The sequence below is a fragment of the Trichomycterus rosablanca genome, chromosome 13 (genome assembly GCF_030014385.1).
Source record: "Trichomycterus rosablanca isolate fTriRos1 chromosome 13, fTriRos1.hap1, whole genome shotgun sequence".
NCBI classification, from domain to species: domain Eukaryota; kingdom Metazoa; phylum Chordata; class Actinopteri; order Siluriformes; family Trichomycteridae; genus Trichomycterus; species Trichomycterus rosablanca.
Window position 1 is genome coordinate 29,694,386 of NC_086000.1, and position 20,343 is coordinate 29,714,728.

Genomic DNA, 20,343 nt, shown 5'->3' on the forward strand with positions numbered 1-20,343 from the left:
CGCTCAGGTGGCGTAGCGGTAAAAACACATGCTGGAACCAGAGCTGGGATCTCGAATACGCCGTATCGAATCTCAGCTCTGCCTGCCGGCTAAGACTGAGCGGCCACATGGACAACGATCGGCCCAACAGGCCGATCGTTGCACAGAGATGAGAAAAGAGCGCTCTCAGGGTGTGTCTCTCCGTACACAACACTGAGCTGCACTGCACGTGTCAAAGTGTAGGTGATGAGATGCATATGGCATGCTGCCCACGTGTCGGAGGGGGTGTGGGTTAGCTTCGTTTTCCTCAATCAGAGCAGAGATTGGCATTGGGCAATTGGACGCGCTAAAAGGGAGAAAAAGGGGAGAAAATGCATAAAGAAAATATATATTTAAAAAAAAAGAATCCCAGGTGGCGCCAGTGACCTGGCTGAGCGACCAAACAGGTCGAATTGGGTGTGCCTGAGGGATATCGGGCTTCATTGCCCATTCAATTGCACCCTTTTCTGTCTGATCAAGGTGCCTGCACTAGTGTTGGGGTATTTCTGGAGTTCAGAGCATGTCACTCTATATGCGGGGTGAGACTATGCCACTGTCAGGTGAATGCATGCCTCTTGAAGAGGGTGCGTTATAGTCTCAGTTCTCTTCGGCCAGTGCGGGGGTGGTACAAGCAGCAAGAGAATTGCAGTAGGGAAATTGGCAATGATTAGATTGGGAGAAATGATTGGCAGTGTCATACTGCTTCTAAAACTAACTTACAATGCTTAACCCTGCTTTTTTTTTAGTGGACTCAGGCATTCTGACACTATTGTATGATTTCAGGTGGAGAAAGGAGTCTATATCCCTCTTTTAATCGCTGCCGGAGGTGGGGGTCGAGGCTACAGCCACCACTCTGAATCAGAGAGCCCTTTTGAGATTGTGGACCGTGATCCCCATATCCCTGGACGTAATGGCATCTCCAGAGCTGCAGGTGGGCCTGCATTAACACATATTTTTAAATAAGTCTGGTTGATTTGTTGATGTTTCAGTGATTAATATGAACCTCATTAATTTCCTACATTATTATTAAGCCAGCATATAATTGTAGGTGTTTGGCTGAGTTGCAGTCATATACACTATATTGCCAAAAGTATTCACTCACCCATTCAAATAATTGAATTCAGGTGTTCCAATCACTTCCATGGCCACAGGTGTATAAAACCAAGCACCTAGGCATGCAGACTGCTTCTACAAACATTAGTGAAAGAATGGGTCGCTCTCAGGAGCTCAGTGAATTTCAGCGTGGTACTGTGATAGGATGCCACCTGTGCAACAAGTCCAGTAGTGAAATTTCCTCGCTGCTAAATATTCTACAGTCGACTGTCAGTGGTAATATAACAAAGTGGAAGCGATTGGGAATGACAGCAACTCAGCCATGAAGTGGTAGCCATGTAAAATTACAGAGCGGGGTCAGCAGATGCTGAGGGGCATAGTGTGCAGAGGTCGCCAACTTTCTGCAGAGTCAATCGCTACAGACCTCCAAACTTCATGTGGCCTTCAGATTAGCTCAAGAACAGTGTGTAGAGAGCTTCATGGAATAAGTTTCCATGGCCGAGCAGCTGCATCCAAGCCTTATATCACCAAGCGCAATGCAAAGCGTCAGATGCAGTGGTGTACTAGTGCTCTAGAGCAGTGGAGACGTGTTCTCTAGAGTGATGAATCATGCTTCTCTGTCTGGCAATCCAATGGATGAGTCTGGGTTTCGCGGTTGCCAGGAGAACGGTACTTGTCTGACTGCGTTGTGCCAAGTGTAAAGTTTGGTGGAGGGGGGATTATGGTGTGGGGTTGTTTTTCAGGAGTTGGGCTCGACCCCTTAGTTCCAGTGAAAGGAACTCTTAATGCTTCAGCATACGAAGAGATTTTGGACAATTTCATGCTCCCAACTTTGTGGGAACAGTTTGGGGATGGGCCCCTACATTTACATGTTCCTGTTCCAACATGACTGTGCATTAGTGCACAAAGCAAGGTCCATAAAGATGTGGATGAGTGAGTTTGGTGTGGAAGAACTTGACTGGCCTGCACAGAGTCCTGACCTCAACCCGATAGAACACCTTTGGGATGAATTAGAGCGGAGACTGTGAGCAAGGCCTTCTCATCCAACATCAGTGTCTGACCTCACAAATGCGCTTCTGGAAGAACGGTTAAAAATTCCCATAAACACACTCCTAAACCTTGTGGAAAGCCTTACCAGAAGAGTTGAAGCTGTTATAGCTGCAAAGGGTGGGCCGACATCATATTAAACCCTATGGATTAAGAATGGGATGTCACTCAAGTTCATATGCGTGTGAAGGCAGACGAGCGAGTACTTTTGGCAATATAGTGTATATATATCGTATCATACTACACTAATGACTCATATCATTAGGGCCGCCCCCGAAAGATGTGTACGGCTATGCCTGTTTCATAACAATTACACATCACAGTCAGGGATTTATTAGATGTTGGGCTAATGGTAGTTACATCTAGTATACCAGTTGAATGCAGCACAAATGGGCAGGAGAAAAAGACTTCAGTGACTTATGAACAGATGACTGAGTCAAAGTAGTAGGAGGAGGAACAAACCATGACCCCCCGAAAGAGTGTTAAACTTCCAAGACTCATGAATTCCAAAAGACAACAAAGCCTATGCCGTGTGGTTAGACCAACCGATGGGCTGTCGTGCCTGAAATTGCTTACAAGTTTAATACTGGTAATTGGGAAATGTGTCACAACACACAGTGCATGAAACTCTTCACCATATGGGTTCACCATCAAAAACACCTACTAACTACACATACCACCATCATCAGGACTAGACATGGAGCATCTGAAAAACATCTTATTTTCTCTAAATCATGTGGACTGGCTACATTTATTTTGTTTAATGTTGGTGCAAACAGTTTTGTGCATTTGTAGGTCACGTTTTCAATCAGCAATTCAATTTTAATTTTAAATAACATTAATAACATACACTAATCACCCGTAACGTTTCTACATTCACTGTTCATTTTATCAGCTCCACTTATCATATAGGAGCACAATTACTGACTGTAGTCCATCTGTTTCTCTACATACCTATTTAGCCTGCATTCACCCTGTTCTTCAATGGTCAGGACCCCAACAGGACCACTACAGAGTGGTATTATTTAGGTGGTGGATCCTTCTCAGCACAATGACGTGGTGGTGTTGTGTTAGTGTGTGTTGTGCTGGTATGAGTGGATCAGACACAGCAGCGCTGCTGGAGTTTTTATATACCGTGTCCACTCACTGTCCACTCTATTAGACACTCCTACCTAGTTGGTCCACCTTGTAGATGTAAAGTCAGAGACGATCGCTCATCTATTGCTGCTGTTTGAGTTGGTCATCTTCTAGACCTTCATTAGTGGACTCAAGACGCTGCTCACGGGGTGCTGTTGGCTTGATATTTTTGGTTGGTGGACTATTCTCAGTCCAGCAGTGACAGTGAGCGCTGCTGTGTCTTATCCACTCATACCAGCACAACACACACTAACACACAACACACCATGTCAGTATCACTGCAGTGCTTAGAATGATCCACCACCCAAATAATACCTACTCTGTAGTGGTCCTGTGGTGGTTCTGACCATTGAAGAACAGCATGAAAGGGGGCTAACAAAGCATGCAGAGAAAAAGATGGCCTACAGTCAGTAATTGTAGAACTACAACGTGCTTCTATATGGTAAGTGGAGCTGATAAAATGGACAGTGAGTGTAGAAACAAGGAGGTGGTTTTAATGTTATGGCTGATCAGTGTATCTTGGTAATTAAAAAAAAATTGAACAGGCTATGGCTAAGCAGGCTAAATTCTTGTACTTTTCTCATTTTCCTCCCAGTAAAATCATATTTAGTTTCCCTGAATTCCACGGCCACTTCACATCCACACCCTGACCAAATCACCCCCTATCATACAGTATGTGTGCAGATGCCAGCTGCCTCTTTTGACCTGTCAGAGATGGAGTCTCACAGACAGCCGTGCTGCTTTGTAGAGATGTTGAGAGCTTTGTAGCTATGTAGAGAGGTGCTGTAATGCACCATGAACCTTCCTCTTCTCATTCAGGTGCCTTCAATCATCCAGCTTTGGCTGCAATTGCAGCACCAATAGGGAACCTATCAACCCCCCAAATACATAGTCAATGTGCAAAGCATACATGAGACTAGAAAGCAAAACCAGCCAGCCAGCCACCAATAAGGAACCCTATCAACCACTACCCCTAACATCCCAATACATGGTCAATGAGCAAAGCATTGACCTAGAGATCTCAGCAGACTACAGATCTTAGCATTGGTGGGAGAGCGAATTAGACCACTGCACACCCCGAGCACCAGGCAGAGATCGATAATTCAGACAGACCACTGGTTGAAATTCTGAATGGCTTAGTATGTAACACAAAACATCAAGGTTGTACTAAATCAAATCTTAATTTGGAGTTATGCGGTACTCTCTTTTCTAATATGTTGTAACCTAGACTTATAGTTAAAGCTACTGTTTAAATATTGAAGCATTTTGTTCTAAGACCATCCATAAATATCCAGAGAATGATATAAACATATCTAAGATAGATGACATGAGGTCAAGGAACATATCCTATTCCAGGATACTCTATCAGTGGAATTAATACTTTTTGTGGCAGACCAAGAGAACTATGTTTGAACTAGCTGGGTATCCATCTGCTATGATCACTGGGGTTTAAAAAACAAATAAATAAATAAAAAAGATGTTAATTTTGTGGCCGCTCAGGTGGCGCAGCGATAAAAACACACTAGCACACCAGAGCTGGGATTTCGAATACATCATATGGAATCTCAGCTCTGCCATCCGGCTAGGCTGGGTGGCCACATGAACAACGATTGGCTGTTGTTCAGGGTGGGATGAGCTGGACCAGAGTTTGTCATAACTGGTGCAATTACGACCTCTGCTGGCTGATTGATGGTGCCTGCGCAGAGTTGTGGAATAATGCTGATCGGGGTGTGGCTCTCCGTGCACAAGGCTGATCCGCATATGAACTCGCCTTGTGCAGGTGAAAAGAGGCAGTCAGTACTGCGCACGTGTCGGAGGGGGCGTGTGAGTCAGGTCAAGTCAAATTTATTTATATAGCTCTTTTAACAATAGACATTGTCTCAAAGCAACTTTACAAAATCCAGGACCAACAGATACAAAAACACGCCAGGTACCGTCACATCCGGCAGGAGCAGCATTGTTGGCACGGCAGTGTGACAGTCTCACTCTCCTCAATTGGGGTGGGGGTCAGCTCCAGTAGAGAGGAAGCATAACTCAATTGGGTAAACATTGGACGTGCTGAAATCGGGAGAAAAAGGGAATAAAATGCATAATAAAAAAGACGTTCATTTTAAAATGTGTAGGATGCTTTATTTTTAAGGAAGTTGTTCAGATACTAACTTGAAGTGGAAACATGGCTTAATGGACTGCATGTACTTCTAGGTCCCTGGTTCTATCAGGTGTGCAAATTGAGTCTTCCTATAAGAACTGGTAGAGTTTAACCAAAGTAGTTGGTTTATTAGCACAGACTCTACTTTTTGTACAGTCCACATATTCTCAATTAGGTGGAAACAGGACTTAAAAGCTTAAATTTGGGCTGAGTTAAGCATTCCAAAACCAGTTTGTTCTGGGTCATTGTCTTGCTTGAAAACCTAATAGCAGCTAAATGTAATAAATTTAAGGAAACCTTCCTTCTATATTATTTAATCCACTTTCTCTAAAGCACCAGTGCTATGAGTAGCGAATCAGTCCTGAAACATAGCAATGCCCCATTCAGGTTGAAAAGTAGGTACATTATTGTTGGGTTTTAAGGCTACTTACAAAAATCATTTTTGTTCTTTAAAATGCTCAATAGCACCAAGGTGGTGCAGCGGGATATTCCCCTAGCACACCATCCACCGTTGCCATTGGTTGGCTGGGTGCCATCTAGCAGGCATAATTGGTAATGCCTGCAGCAGACACTTTTCTTGGGGACTATGTTGGTGGGTACTTCAAACACTGTGTAAGGACCCTGATTAGCACATAGAGAGAGGCCTGTGCTGAAAAAAGGGAAAAAAAGGGTTCCGCTAAGGGTCCTGTGCGGGTCGGAGGAGGCGTGAGCAATATGCAATGTGCCCACCTCGACTGCAATCAGCGATCCCCCAGCAGCGGAAGACGGGTTGGCTGCTGTATGCTGATAGCTGATCAGAATGAATTGAAGGTACTCACTCAGAAGCTCACCACAGATGCGTTGGCTTGCAGTAGTCACACGTCAAGTTCAGCCTGATGTTCCATTGGTCTAGTAACGTTAAGCAGGTTACACAGATTCCCAAGATCCCTTGCTGTGCACTCACTGTATATTTTGATTACATGTATTCTGATATTTTATTGTATTTTAGTTAGTTAGCTTTAGTTAGTTTAGTTTTACTTAACAAAAATATTGTAATATAATAATACAGGCAATGCAGGCAATGGGGGGCGGCAGTGCAGTGGAGGGCCCTCCCGCCGCAATGGGCCCCAGTGCACCTGCCCCCCCAGTAGTTACTCCCCTGAATGTGTTTCAATTATTCAGTTACACACAAAAAAAAAAAACAGCAGTTACCTACTTACCCCTTTAAACTATACTGTATGGAATCTTTTAGGCTAAACTGTAAATAGTTATGTTTACAAAAATGGCTGGTGCAAGGTCATATTTGTTTTCACTTTTGGGACTTTGATTTGAGCTAGTGCAGACAGAGCTAGAGCAGAACATATTGATCTATCACACATATATTTTATTTGTTTGGGCAATTGATTTTATATCCAGTGCTTATAAAAAGAATGTATCACTATGCCTGTTTTTGATGTTGCTGGAGACTAATGTTATTGCTTGTGCTGTTCACTGTAATATCAATGTTTTTGCATCTGCAGTTTTATGTCTTGGCTCACTGTAATCTTTATTTATATTCTGAAGCTTGTAGACATGCACTTGCTCTGAAAAAAAATCTGTCCAAAATGGCCTGTATGGGATGAATATCCTGACACTGCCTAATTCCAAAGGGCGGGACTCGATGAATACTAATGTAGTTTTTTTAATGCCATTCCAGGAGAGTTTCTTACATTTACTTTAACATTTATTTCATTGCAGACAGTATAAACCTGAGATATTTCATGTTTTGTCCTGGAATGCTGATTCATCTGATCACAGTACACGTTTCCACTGTGTGATGGTCCATCCTAGATGCCTCCAAGCCCAGAGAAATCGACGCCCTTTTTGGACATGCTTAACATAAGGCTTCTTTTTTTGCACAGTAAAGTTTTAAGTGGCATTTGTGCATGTAACTCTGTATTGTAGTGCTTGACAAAAGTTTGCCAAAGTAATCCCTCACCCATGTGGTTATATCAGCTATTGTTGAGTGGCGGTTCTTGATTGCAGTGCCATCTGATGGATCGAATATCACAGGCGTTCAGCTTAAGCTTGCGCACTTGGCCTTTACGCACTGAAATTCCTCCCGATTCCTTGAATGGTTTAATGATATTTTGCACTGTAGAGGGAGAAATATGCAAATCCCTTCCAATCTTTCTTTGAGGTACATTGTTTTTAAATATTTCAATCATTTTCTCACACATTTGTTGACAAACTGGAGATCCTCTGATCATCAAAGCATCCTTTGCTCATCAAAGACTCGGCCTTTCCTGGATGCTGCTTTTGTACCAAACCATGATTACAATTTTTTTCACCTCTTTACTAGCCCTAAATTGCCCCCGTCCCAACTTTTTTTGGAATGTGTTGCAGGCCTGAAATGCAGGAATGGAGGTATATTAACAAATGTAATAAAGTTAAGCAGATAAAACATGAAATATCTTGGGTCTGCAATGAAATAAAAGTCAAAGTAAATGTAAGGAACACTGCATTTTTATTTTATTAGCATTTTTCTATACTGTCCCAACTTTTTCTGATTTGGGGTTGTAGATGTGTTCTTAACTACCACAGTCCTGGTGATTTTTGCACTTTTAGGATGCACATTTTGGAATGTGCAATGTGCCATATTTCTGGGTAGTTCTGATTTTGTTTTGAAATTGAGTTAAGAACATGGGCACGTTCTAACAGCGTGTGTTGAAGCTTCCATTTCATTTCAAGTTTTTTTTTACTCCACATCTATTGTGATGTGTGTGGGTGTGTGAGTGTTTCGGCCCATGATCTTCTCTAGAGGGCTACACAGTACGAGCTTCATCAGAGCTTTACTTTTTAAAGCCCGACTCCATCGTGCTCTATTTACTACTGCCGAGAGTCAGCACAAGTGGTCAGAGCACAAATTTATCCTTTTCTTCACTCCCTGCTTCCTCACAAACAATGTTTTCTTCTCATGCCATGAGGCATACCAACAAGCTGTGCAACTTTTTACTCTTTTACTTTTTCCCCCAGTGCTTTAGGAATCAAAATACAAGACATAACACAGTACAAACAGCACACCAAAAACAATACAAATTTTAAACATCTATATAATCCTATAGTACGGTGGGGTGGGGGTATATATAATACAACCCTGAATCAAAGAAAGTTGGGACAGTATGGAAAATGCAAATAAAATACAAATGCAGTGTTCCTTACATTTACTTGACTTTTATTTCATTGCAGACATGATGAACCTGAGAGATTTCATGTTTTATCTGCTCAACTTCATTTCATTTATTAATAAACATTCATTCCTGCATTTTAGGCCTGCAACACATTCCAAAAAAGTTGGGACAGGGGCAATTTAGGGCTATTAATAAGGTGAAAAAACTAAATAATGATGCGATTCCAAACAGGTGATGCCAACAGGTGATTGTAATCATGGTTTGGTACAAAAGCAGCATCCAGGAAAGGCTGAGTCTTTGATGAGCAAAGAGGATCTCCAGTGTATCAACAAATTGCATAAGTGCATAATATTATTAAACAATTAAATGAATCGGGAGGATTTTCAGTGCATAAAGGCCAAGGGTGCAAGCTTAGGCTGAATGCTCGTGATCATCGATCCCTCAGATGGCACTGCATCAAGAACCGCCACTCAACAATAGCTGATATAACCACATGGGTGAGGGATTACTTTGGCAAACCTTTGTCAAGCACTACAATACAGAGTTACATGCACAAATGCCACTTAAAACTTTACTGTGCAAACAAGAAGCCTTTTGTTAAGCATGTCCAGAAGCGGTGTCGACTTCTCTGGGCTCTGAGGCATCTAGGATGGACCATCACACAGTGGAAATGTGTGTTGTGGTCAGATGAATCAGCATTCCAAGGTGTTTTTTTTTTTTGGAAAAAATTGTCACTGTGTGCTCCGGACCAAAGACGAAAAGGAACATCCAGACTGTTATCAGTTCAAAAGCCAGGGTCTGTCATGGTATGGGGCTGTGTCAGTGCCCTTGGCAGAGGTCATTTACACTTCTGTGTTGGCAGCATTAATGCAGAAAAGTACATTGAGATCTTAGAGCAACATGTGCTGCCTTCAAAATGTCATCTTTTCCAGGGACGTCCATGCATTTTTCAACAAGACAATGCAAAACCACATGCTGCACACATTACAAAGGCATGGCTGCCGAAAAAGAGTGCCTGCAGTCCTGACCCGTCCCCAATAGAGAATGTGTGGAAAATCTTAAAATGAAAAATGCGACAACGACGACCCCGTACTGTTGCACATCTTAAGACGTGTTTGCAGGAAGAATGGGACAAAATAAAAGCTGAAACACTAAATCACTTTTAAGTGTGGTGAAAAGGAATGCCAACATTACAAAGTAGCAAGTGCTTTACTGTCCCACATTTTTTTGGAATGTGTTGCAGGTCTGAAATGCAGGAATGGATGTTTATTAATAAATGAAATGAAGTTGAGCAGATAAAACATGAAATATCTCAGGTTCATCCTGTCTGCAATGAAATTAAAGTCAAAGTAAATGTAAGAAACTCTGTATTTCTATTCATTATTTGCATTTTCCATGCTGTCCCAACTTTTTCTGATTTGGGGTTGTAAAATCATTATGGTCATGGAGTGTGAATTTGCCTTTAGTGTAGAAATAAATGTGTGTGCTATATAAGGGATGGTGTTAAGGGATTGCTGTTAGTCTCTCTGTCCTAAAAATCCTGATGGCCTGTGTAAAGAAGCGTTCCTAATGCGTAGGTGTGTTCCATGATGCTACGAAAGCGCATGCCACTGAGGACAAGTAGAATCAGCATGTGCTGGGTGTTTGGCATTCACGCTGCTTAACTAAGCAGATGTGGGAGGTCAGGTCCGATTTTAAAGCGGTTTTAACTGTTTTGTGCAGAACCCTCAGTGTGATGCAACCAGCCGGTACATGCTGCTGCTGACTAGGGTGGTAGTGCTCATGCCAGAGCCTGTTTGAAAATCGGGGGAGAAATAAAGTCTGACAGCTGGACAACCGTGAATCCGAAGCTAATGACGATTCGCACAGATGAGCCATTGATTTAAATCCGATAGCGAGCGCTTTTGTTTCTCCCGGAGTCAATAACGATTTCTTTAGACTCTGTGACATTTAGGAAAAGGTTGTTGTTTACGCACTATGCAAACAAATTGTGGATCTTTATCCTCTAGGCAGACTCATCACTATTTGTCTCATCAGTGTGCTTATTAGGTCTGCAGAGCTAATCATTTACTTAGTGCTTATGTGGGGCAGCACACTGCACACGCTTTTCCACCATTACCCCTTTTCCACCGACGCGGAACGGTTCCGGTTCTGGTTCGCGAACTTGATTTTGAACTGGTTCTGCGTGTTTCCACTGAAAAAAAGAGGTTCCAGACAGCGAAATAGCTGGCCAATCTGGCACCACAGAATACTTGTTTGTTTTTTTCAGCGCGAACCGTGACGTAATCGGTGGGCGTGTCAAAGTGTAGAGGTTTGGGTGCTTTGCTAAACCACTGCATTTTTATCTTTTAAAGTTCACCTGATTCGCCGCTCAGGTGGCGCAGCGGTAAAAACACGCGCTGCAACCAGAGCTGGATTTCGAAAGTTTCGTTTCGAATCCAGCTCTGCCTTCAGCCGGTCGAAGGCTGGGCGGCTATATGAACAACGATTGGCCTGTTGTTCAGGTGGGGGGTGGGATTGGAGACCGGAGGGGGTGGGTCTCTCTCTGTCAGAAAGCGATTACGACCTCTGCCGGCTGATTAAGAGGCGCCTACACAAGTGATGAGGAAGAGTGCCCTTAGGGTGTGTCTCTCTGCATGCAACGCTAGGTGGCGCCAAACTCATCGATGTGTGGGTGGCAAAGATGCATCCGGCTGCTGCCAGTGTTTCGGAGGGGATGTTGGTTAGCTTCGATCTCCTCTGTCAGGGCAGGGTTCGGCATAGACAGAGAGGAAGCACGATGCAAATTGAACAATTGGATGCACTAAAGGGGGAGAAAAAGGGGAAAAAATTATAATAAATAAAAAAAAGAAATAAAGTTCACCTGATTAAATTTTGAGCCAGTTTGTTGCTGATATTTTCAAAGCGGCTTAAAAAAAGATGTGACGTGGTAAAAGTGACCCGGACAGAACGAAAAACGCTTAACGTGCCGCTCAGGTGGCGCAGCGGTAAAAACACACGCTGCAACCGGAGCTGGATCTCGAGTACGTCGTATTGAATCCTTACCGGCCGAGGCTGAGCGGCTATATGAACAATAATTGGCCTGTTGTTCAGATGGACGGGACTAGGGTCGGAAGCGGGTCTCTCTGTCAGAATGGTGCAACTACGACCTCTGCTGGCTGATTAGAGGCGCCTACATTGTGATGGAGTGTGTCTCTCCGCACACAACGCTAGGTGGCACAACACTCGTCAATGTGTGGGCGGCAGGATGCATACGGCTTGCTGCTCATGTGTCAGAGGGGATGTGGGTTAGCTTTGATCTCCTCGGTCAGGGCAGGGATCAGCAGAGGCAGAGGATGCGTGATGCAAATTGGGCAATTGGACGCACTAAAGAGGGGAGAAAATGCTTAACGTAAAATAAATCGTAATGTGGCTTGTTGTACTAAAACAACGACCGATGAATTTGGGCAGTACAGAGCACTTATAACCAGTACAGAGCACTTATAACCAGTAATAACGGTGAGAAATGTAGTGTTTTTATGTCTTACTTTTAGTACATTCAGCCACGTTATGTTTTATTCTTTACGTGAAGCTTTTTCGACTCTCCCGATAAGATTTAGAACCCCAAGCTGCATAAACACCACACGTACAGCTAAACAGAGATACTTGTATTGTATTTTAGACTAGATTTGATGGTTATTTTACACAAATAGATGTTCGTGTCGTGGAACTTAGTGATGTTTCACCGCTGAAGTCGAGTGCTGAGCAAATCGGCTATTTGCGCCAAGAGTCGCGGTGAAAGCGAAGCGCAAAACGCTTCTCACGTCAATGAACTAAAGAAAACAACAACTGCGACAAACACGTCTACGTCTTCTTATCACCAATAGTTGATTGATGCTTTTTACATAAAAACGAACATCTGTAACAACAGCACAAATGCTCGTACATAACCTACACACTCCGCCATCATGTTACTACTCTTAACTTTTGTTAAGCAATGCCCACCATTGATGATGCATGCTTGGTTCTCAAAAACTGGTGGAAACGCGAGTCGGTTCTCTATAGAACACCAAAGTTCTAAGAAACCTGAACAGAACCGGTTCAAGGACCATGGTTCTATTGGTGGAAAAGCACTACAAAAGAACTCTGGTTCTGCTCCGGTTTCTTCTAACTCTGGTGTTTTTTTTAGAGAACCGGCCCACGTTTCCACCAGTTTTTGAGAACTGAGCGGCGTCATCAATGGTGGGTGTTGCACAACAAAAGTAAAGAGTAGTAACATGATGTCAAAGAGTGTAGATTACCCAAGAGCATTTGTGCTGTTTTTTTAATGCAAATAGCATCTCTAAACTATTGGTGATAAGAAGAGGTAGAAGACGTAGACATGTTAATCGCCATTGTTGTTTTCTTTAGTGCATTCACGTGAGAAGCGTTTTGCGCTTAGCTCTCACCGCGACCCTTGGCGCAAATAGCCGATTTGTTTGATCGGTGCGGTGAAACATCACTAAATTTCCACGACACGAACATTTGTGTGTAATAACCATCAAACCCACTTTAGTATCTACATACTGTATATCTATGTTTAGCTGTTTTTACTTCACATGTGGTGTTTATGCAGCTCAGGGTTCTTAGAATCAGGGGCGGCACGGTGGCTAAGTGGGTAGCACTGTCACCTGACAGCAAGAAGGTCCTGGGTTCGATCCCCAGGTCGGGCGGTGCGGGTCCTTTCTGTGTGGGTTTCCTCAGGGAGCTCCGGTTTCCTGCCACAGTCCAAAGACGCACAAGTGACGTGAAATAGAGATACAAAATTGTCCATGACTGTGTTTGACATTAAACTTAAACTGATTTATTTTTCCCAACCTTTTTCCCCCCAATTTTCTCTCCTAATCTAGTCATGTCTAATTACCCTGATTGCATCCTCCACTGATTCAACCCTCCACCGCTGACTGAGGACGCTTCTCAACTGACACATTCCCCCTCCGACACATGCTCAGTACAGACTGCATTTTTCACCTGCAGGAGTCGAGTTCATATATATATATATATATATATATATATATATATATATATATATATATATATACACCGATCAGCATTGTGCACAGAGAGCCACACCCTGATCAGCATTATTCCCCAGCCCTGTGCAGGCACCATCAATCAGCCAGCAGGCGTTGTGATTGCACCAGTTATGAGGACCCATGATCAGACTTGCCCCTAATCCTATGAACAACAGCCAATCGTTGTTCGTGCAGCCGCCCAGCCCAGCCAGATGGCAGAGCTGAGATTCGATACAATGTATTCGAAATCCCAGCTCTGGTGTGCTAGTGTATTTTACTGCTGCGCCACCTGACTGGCAAACTGATACATTTTAACCAGTGTAACCAGTAACTACCTATTCTGTCATGAGTGTAACCAAAGTGTGTAAAACATGACGTTAAAATCTAATAAATAAATAAATAGTGCTCATGCATCTATACTATACCGTCAGGTATATAAACAGGCTATATAATCAAGGGCTCAGTCCACACCCATGTCAGTATGGATACAGACCAGTTTATGGCCCATTTGTCGCCACGTACACTTTGCAAGTCACCAGACGCCACTTCCATAAATGTAAAGGGACCCAAAAGCACCACTTCTGACCAGATGTTATTCGACTGGTGCACTGTTATTACCCCAGCGGTTCCACTGACCTCATAGTGTGTGCTGTTGCCATTTCATTTTAATGTCACAGCTGGATTTAAAAACGTTCACCAATCGCAAACATCCAGCTAACAGCACCCTGTGGTCAGATAAAGGGCTGGAAGAGGATTAATGCACATTGCGGATTGACGGAGCAGCATTTGCTTAGAGCTGGTTCTTTTCTAATAATAAACTTGGAGAAAGAGGTTGATCAAACTTAAACCTACAAAATGTACTTATAATAAATATATTACAGGAAATTTTCAGTGAAGGCTATGCATATAAATTAAAAGGTAACCAAGGTCTGTATTTGTGTCTTAAGGTATGTAAGCTGATTTACTGACAAGGTCCACAAAGAAAATTTCTCTTAAACACATTTTCTTAGACACCATGCTTGTGATAATACATACCGTATATAATTAGTGATGATTCTACTCTACTTAAGTGAGGAGAAGCAATATAAACAGTCTTAGCACCCACAATGTTATTAATTAAACTTGAAAGTCATTTTAAGGTTGCCAAGTGCATGTGTAAAACAAACTAATTAAAGGACAGGTATTAATCTGATGTGCAGTTTGCAGAATTGATGCCATTATAAGCGCATGATCCAGATGTAAGCCCTCTCACATATCCACGCATACCCAATTATTAACCAGCAGCAATTTAACAGCTTGGCGTTTTGTGTGAACGCCCACTAGAGCCGATCAGAGCAATTTACTGGGTCCTGAATACAATTCTAGCTCAATTTCCAAGTGAATACAGTAGACCCTTGACTTACAAATTTAATTGTTTCCAAAGGGCTGTTCTTAAGTCAAAATGTTTGTTAGTTAAACCTATTTTTCCCATAAGAACTAATGTAAATAGAATTAATCCATGCCAGACCTCCCAAACCACCCCCCTACCTAACCTTTCTAATGTCTTAAATGGTCTTTTTTGTTATAAATACAAGTATATTTTCCCTTAAATCTTAAATTATAGAATAGATAATACTGTAATAAACAATAATAAACAACAATGCACAGTAGTACTGTACATAAAAGAACACACATCACAATTCAGTACAGTACGTGTGCTGTACCATACACCATAATAAATTTTCATTTTTTTATAAAATGTATCTACCAGAAACAATAATAATTCTCATATTTATCTATTATTTCCTTTTTTATTTCAATAGTGTTGTATTTTGTAGGTGTAATTGCACGAAAGAAGGAATACTTTACTCAGTGGTTTCCTTCTTCTCTCTCACTCACTGTCCCCTCTGTCTGATACACAGTGACAGCTACTGGCAGGAGTAATTATACATCAACAAATAATAATAGATTCATTTTCTCACCACTACGCTTTCTCTTCACCTTCTTTTAGGCCATTTTAATATTGAATTTTACAAAATATAAAGAAAACACCGGAAAAACACTGTCCGCTGTCCAAATGTTCGCTCACTGTATATATATATATATATATATGCAGAGAGAGCGACGGTCAGAGTCAACTTGTTCGTGTCGTCACGTGTTTCGCGAATTTCAGTTCATAAAACAAAATGTGTTTGTACGTTAAGTTGAAAAAGATTGCTTGTAAAAATGTTTGTATGGTAAACGGTTCGTAACTCAAGGGTCTACTGTATTGGGTTGGTTCAAGCGGAAACGAATCTAACAAAATATAATACAGTCTAATAAATACCTTACATTTCAACACATTTATAAGGTGCTCAGGTGGCACAGTGGTAAAACACGCTAGCACGCCATCCAGCAGGCTAGGCGCCTACATGAACAATGATTGGCTGTTATCTAAGGGAAGGGTGCCAGAGGTGACCTCATAACTGATGCAATTACGACCTCTGCTGGCTGATTGATGGCACCTGCACAGGGTCGAGGGATAATGATCCACATATGACTTCGCCTCGTGCAAGTGAAAGATGCAGTCGGCTACTGCACACGTGTCGGAGAGTCATGGCTCTCCTTAATCAGGGTGGAGATCAACATAAGTAAGAGAGGAGGTGTAATGCAATAGGGTGACTGGATATGACTAGATTGGGTGCAAAAAATAAATAAATAACACATTGATTGAAAAGCTCTAGGATGCATTCATGTCTTCATGAATAATTGGTGTGGGCTTTTGGAAGCCCAAAAAAGCAACCAATAAAATCAGCTTAACCAACCTTAACCAGATTCATTAATATGCTTGATTTGGTAAAGAATTGGTAAGGCTGTTACTAAATCAGGATTTTTGTGCTAACAGGTACTGTTGTTTGTGAATTACACAGTAATTCATTGTTAAGTGTTAGGAGTTGAAGTTAGCAGGGTCAAGGATCAAGAGTCCAATAGTGCTGTATTATACACCATCTGCTGTTTGGAATTAGGCACTGTAATATTTATAGTGGCGTTCAGCCATGACAATTAAATAAAAATAAAATAAATTAATGAATAAAATAATAATAATAATGATAATAATAATAATAATAACAATAATGATGATAATAACAGTAATGATAATAACAGTAATGATAATAATAATAATGATAATGATAATAATGATAACAATAATAATAATAATAATGATAATGATAATAATAATAATAATGATAATAATGATGATGATAATAATAATAATAATAATAGTAATGATAACAATAATAATAATAATAATAACAATAATATTAATAACAATAACAATAAAAATAATGATGATAATAATAATAATAATAATGACAATATTGATAATATTTATAATAATAATAATAATAATAATAATAATGACAATATTGATAATAATCATAATAATAATAATGACTATTGATAATATTTATTATTATAATAATAATAATAATAATGACAATATTGATAATAATAATAACAATAATAATAATAATAATATTTTCTTTGATATTGCTTTGATATGGTGATAATTGTTTCCAACTTGTAATCATGTCTAATCATGTATTATAGACACAGGTCTTTCCAAGATACAGAAATCTAGCAAACACATTTAGTTCTATACCGCTTTATTTCTGCTGTACCAAGACTAAAGAGCACATTGAGGGGAAAAAATAATAAAATAAAGAAAGAATGAATAAGATATTTGCAGAACATGACCAACAGTGGATAAAGCACAGCTGCTCATAGCTCATTGTAAAACAAACCACAAGCCGCTTGCTGTTTAAGATGCTTCTTAGTTTTAAAACATGTATTTTAATATGTTCCTCAGGTGGTGGTGGAGGCTGGAACGACAGCAGTCCCGTTTCTTGGGGTGGCAGACCACTCATTATGGGAGGTCAGGGAGGAGATTCATGCAAAGACTCCGTCTGGAAGACTCTAGGGGGTTTTGGAGGGGGCGGAGGAGCCTGCACTAGCGGAGGTGGAGGAGGTGGCTACAGAGGTTAGATTTAATTTTATACCCAGTGTAAACACCTCCTCACAGAGCATTGCTTAACATCGTATTGCTTTGTACTGCATAATTTAACGCTCTATTATTTTGATCTCATTACATGGTGTTGCATCAGAGTATTTGTTTGTGGTTATAGGAGGTAAAACTTCAGTAGATAACGACCCTGAACAGGATGGAGAGGACGGGTCCTCCTTTATCAGCCCAGATGGAGAGATATATCTAGAGGCACTCAAAGGTAACACACACACTGTATGGCCAAATGATCATGAGCTTGTTGGTACTCCCATTTAAATAAAACACTATTAAAATAGAGAGACCTCTATGTGATCTGTTTAGTTATGAGGACATCCATTCTTCTGAGAAGGCTTCCCACAATATTTTAAAGTATGTATGTGGGAATTTGTGCCTATTCAGTCAAAAGAGCAGTTGTATGGCTGGGCACTGATGTTCCAGTTCTGTCCTAAGCTGTTCAATGTGGCTGAGGTCAGGGCTCTGATAATGTGTTGCAACATATATATACCATATAGAAGCACTTGTACCCTCACTCACTGTCCATTTTATCAGCTTCGCTTACCATATAGAAGCACTTTGTAGTTCTACAATTACTGACTGTAGTCTATCTGTTTCTCTGCATGCTTTGTTAGCCCCCTTTCATGCTGTTCTTCAAGGGTCAGGACCACCACAGAGTAGGTATTATTTAGGTGGTGACACTGACATGGTGGTGGTGGTGTGTTAGTGTGTGTTGTGCTGGTATGAGTGGATCAGACACAGCAGTGCTGCTGGAGTTCATAAATACTGTGTCCACTGACTGTCCACTCTATTAGACACTCCTACCTAGTTGGTCCACCTTGTAGATGTAAAGTCAGAAACGATCACTCATCTATTGCTGCTGTTTGAGTTGGTCATCTTCTAGAACTTCATCAGTGGTCACAGGACGCCACCCACGGGGCGCTGTTAGCTGGATATTTTTGGTTGGTGGACTATTGGTTGGTCCAGCAGTGACAGTGAGGTGTTTAAATTCTAGCAGCGCTGCTGTGTATTATCCACTCATACCAGCACAACACACACTTACACACCACCACCATGTCAGTGTCACTGCAGTGCTGAGAATGACCCACCACCCAAATACCTGCACTGTGGTGGTCCTGGGGGGGTCCTGACCATTGAAGAACAGCATGAAAGGGGGCTAACAAAGCATGCAGGGAAACAGATGGACTACAGTCAGTAATTGTAGAACCACAAAGTGCTCCTATATGGTAAGTGGAGCTGATAACATGGACAGTGAGTGTAGAAACTAGGAGGGGGTTTTAATGTTATCCAGGGAGAGAGCCGAATAGGGACCTCATAACTGATGCAATTGCGACCTCTGCTGGCTGATTGATGGCGTCTGCACAGGAATAATGGTTATCAGGGTGTGGCTCTCCGTGCACAAGGCTGATCGCATAAAAACTCGCCTCGCACAGGTGAAAAGATGCAGTCGGCTACTGCTCATGTGTCAGTTTGCTGTGCTCACTTGGGGGGAGGGGGGGTGTCAGCACCAGTAGAGAGGAAGCATAACACAATTGGGTAAAGAACAATTGGGTTAGTACTTAAAGTTTTTCTGTGCATCTTGTGTGCATTTGGCCAAGTTTGTAAGAGCATGACCTGTTCAGACTGTGGTTAAATACAGTCCACATTAACCGAACAAACAAAATAACAATAATAATTTAAGCAGTAAACTCTGAGGTCTGCGGTGAGAATATAGCCTATGGTTTGTTATTAATTATTTACATTTGTTGTGTTCTTTTGGGGCCAGCAATGGAGGGTGATGGAGAGGTAGTCATAAATCCTGTGCAGAACTGCAGTCATTGTGAATCAGAAGAGTGCCATGAGACTCCGGAGGGGACAGAGTGTTACTGTGATAAGGATCTAGTTTTGGCTGCGGACAGGGTGTCCTGCATCAACTCTACAGGTACTGGTCAGTATAAACACACTTTTATTAGTGCTGCAGCCGGTCCCAGCTCTCAGTGGGTGCAAGACACACAATCACCCTGGACAGGGCGCCAGTCCATCACAGGGTAGATACACAAACACATTCACACCTTAACACACTCACACATCTAAGTGCAATGTTATATCTCTAATTAACCTGACTGCATGTCTTTGGACTGTGGGAGGAAACCGGAGCTCCCGGAGGAAACCCACGTGGACTCCACACAGAAAGGACCCAGACCGCTCCACCCGCTGAGCCACCGTCCATCTTGACACAGATTGGTTAAGGTTGTTTTACAGACACAGAAATGTGTTACAAACCCTCAGTAACAACAAAAGAAGCTGAACATGCTTGGAGGAGAGCACTGACTTCCCTACTTTATAGTCATGATATAGGATCTGTTCAAAAACCTAGTGAGCTGCCTTGCTTCCTAAGTAGAGAGGATTCTAATAAGACATTGAACTTATAAGGCAGGTTATTTAGACACTACTTAGACAGCGATTATGTCACTGCAGTTTTTGCTTAGTAAGTTAACACAGTTAGCCTCAGACTGTTTAAACCAATGGGCTGAGGAGACACAACCTGTTAGCAAATAAAATACACTTGTACACCTTTAAAGAAATTAAAAATCAATAAGAATTTATTTATATTTGAAAAGGACGTTGTGCTCCACATTCATCCGCCAAATTTGAAATCTTTGGCAAGAAAAATTGTGCCGCACTGAATGCTGGGATTGCCATCACTGCTAAGTAAGCATTCAGTTTATCGCTTTAAAA

At 41.7% G+C, this 20,343-nt stretch overlaps 1 protein-coding gene across 1 annotated transcript in view; it reads left to right on the forward strand.

The window, feature by feature from the left end:
• The window catches only part of alk (ALK receptor tyrosine kinase), a 711,395-nt gene that overhangs the window by 635,633 nt on the left and 55,419 nt on the right, over positions 1-20,343 (forward strand). Inside the window, exons 19-22 of the mRNA XM_063006743.1 lie at positions 802-949; positions 17,416-17,586; positions 17,732-17,830; positions 19,391-19,546. Of these exons, the coding sequence (XP_062862813.1) occupies positions 802-949; positions 17,416-17,586; positions 17,732-17,830; positions 19,391-19,546 (574 nt within the window). The remainder of the gene's footprint in view (positions 1-801; positions 950-17,415; positions 17,587-17,731; positions 17,831-19,390; positions 19,547-20,343) is intronic.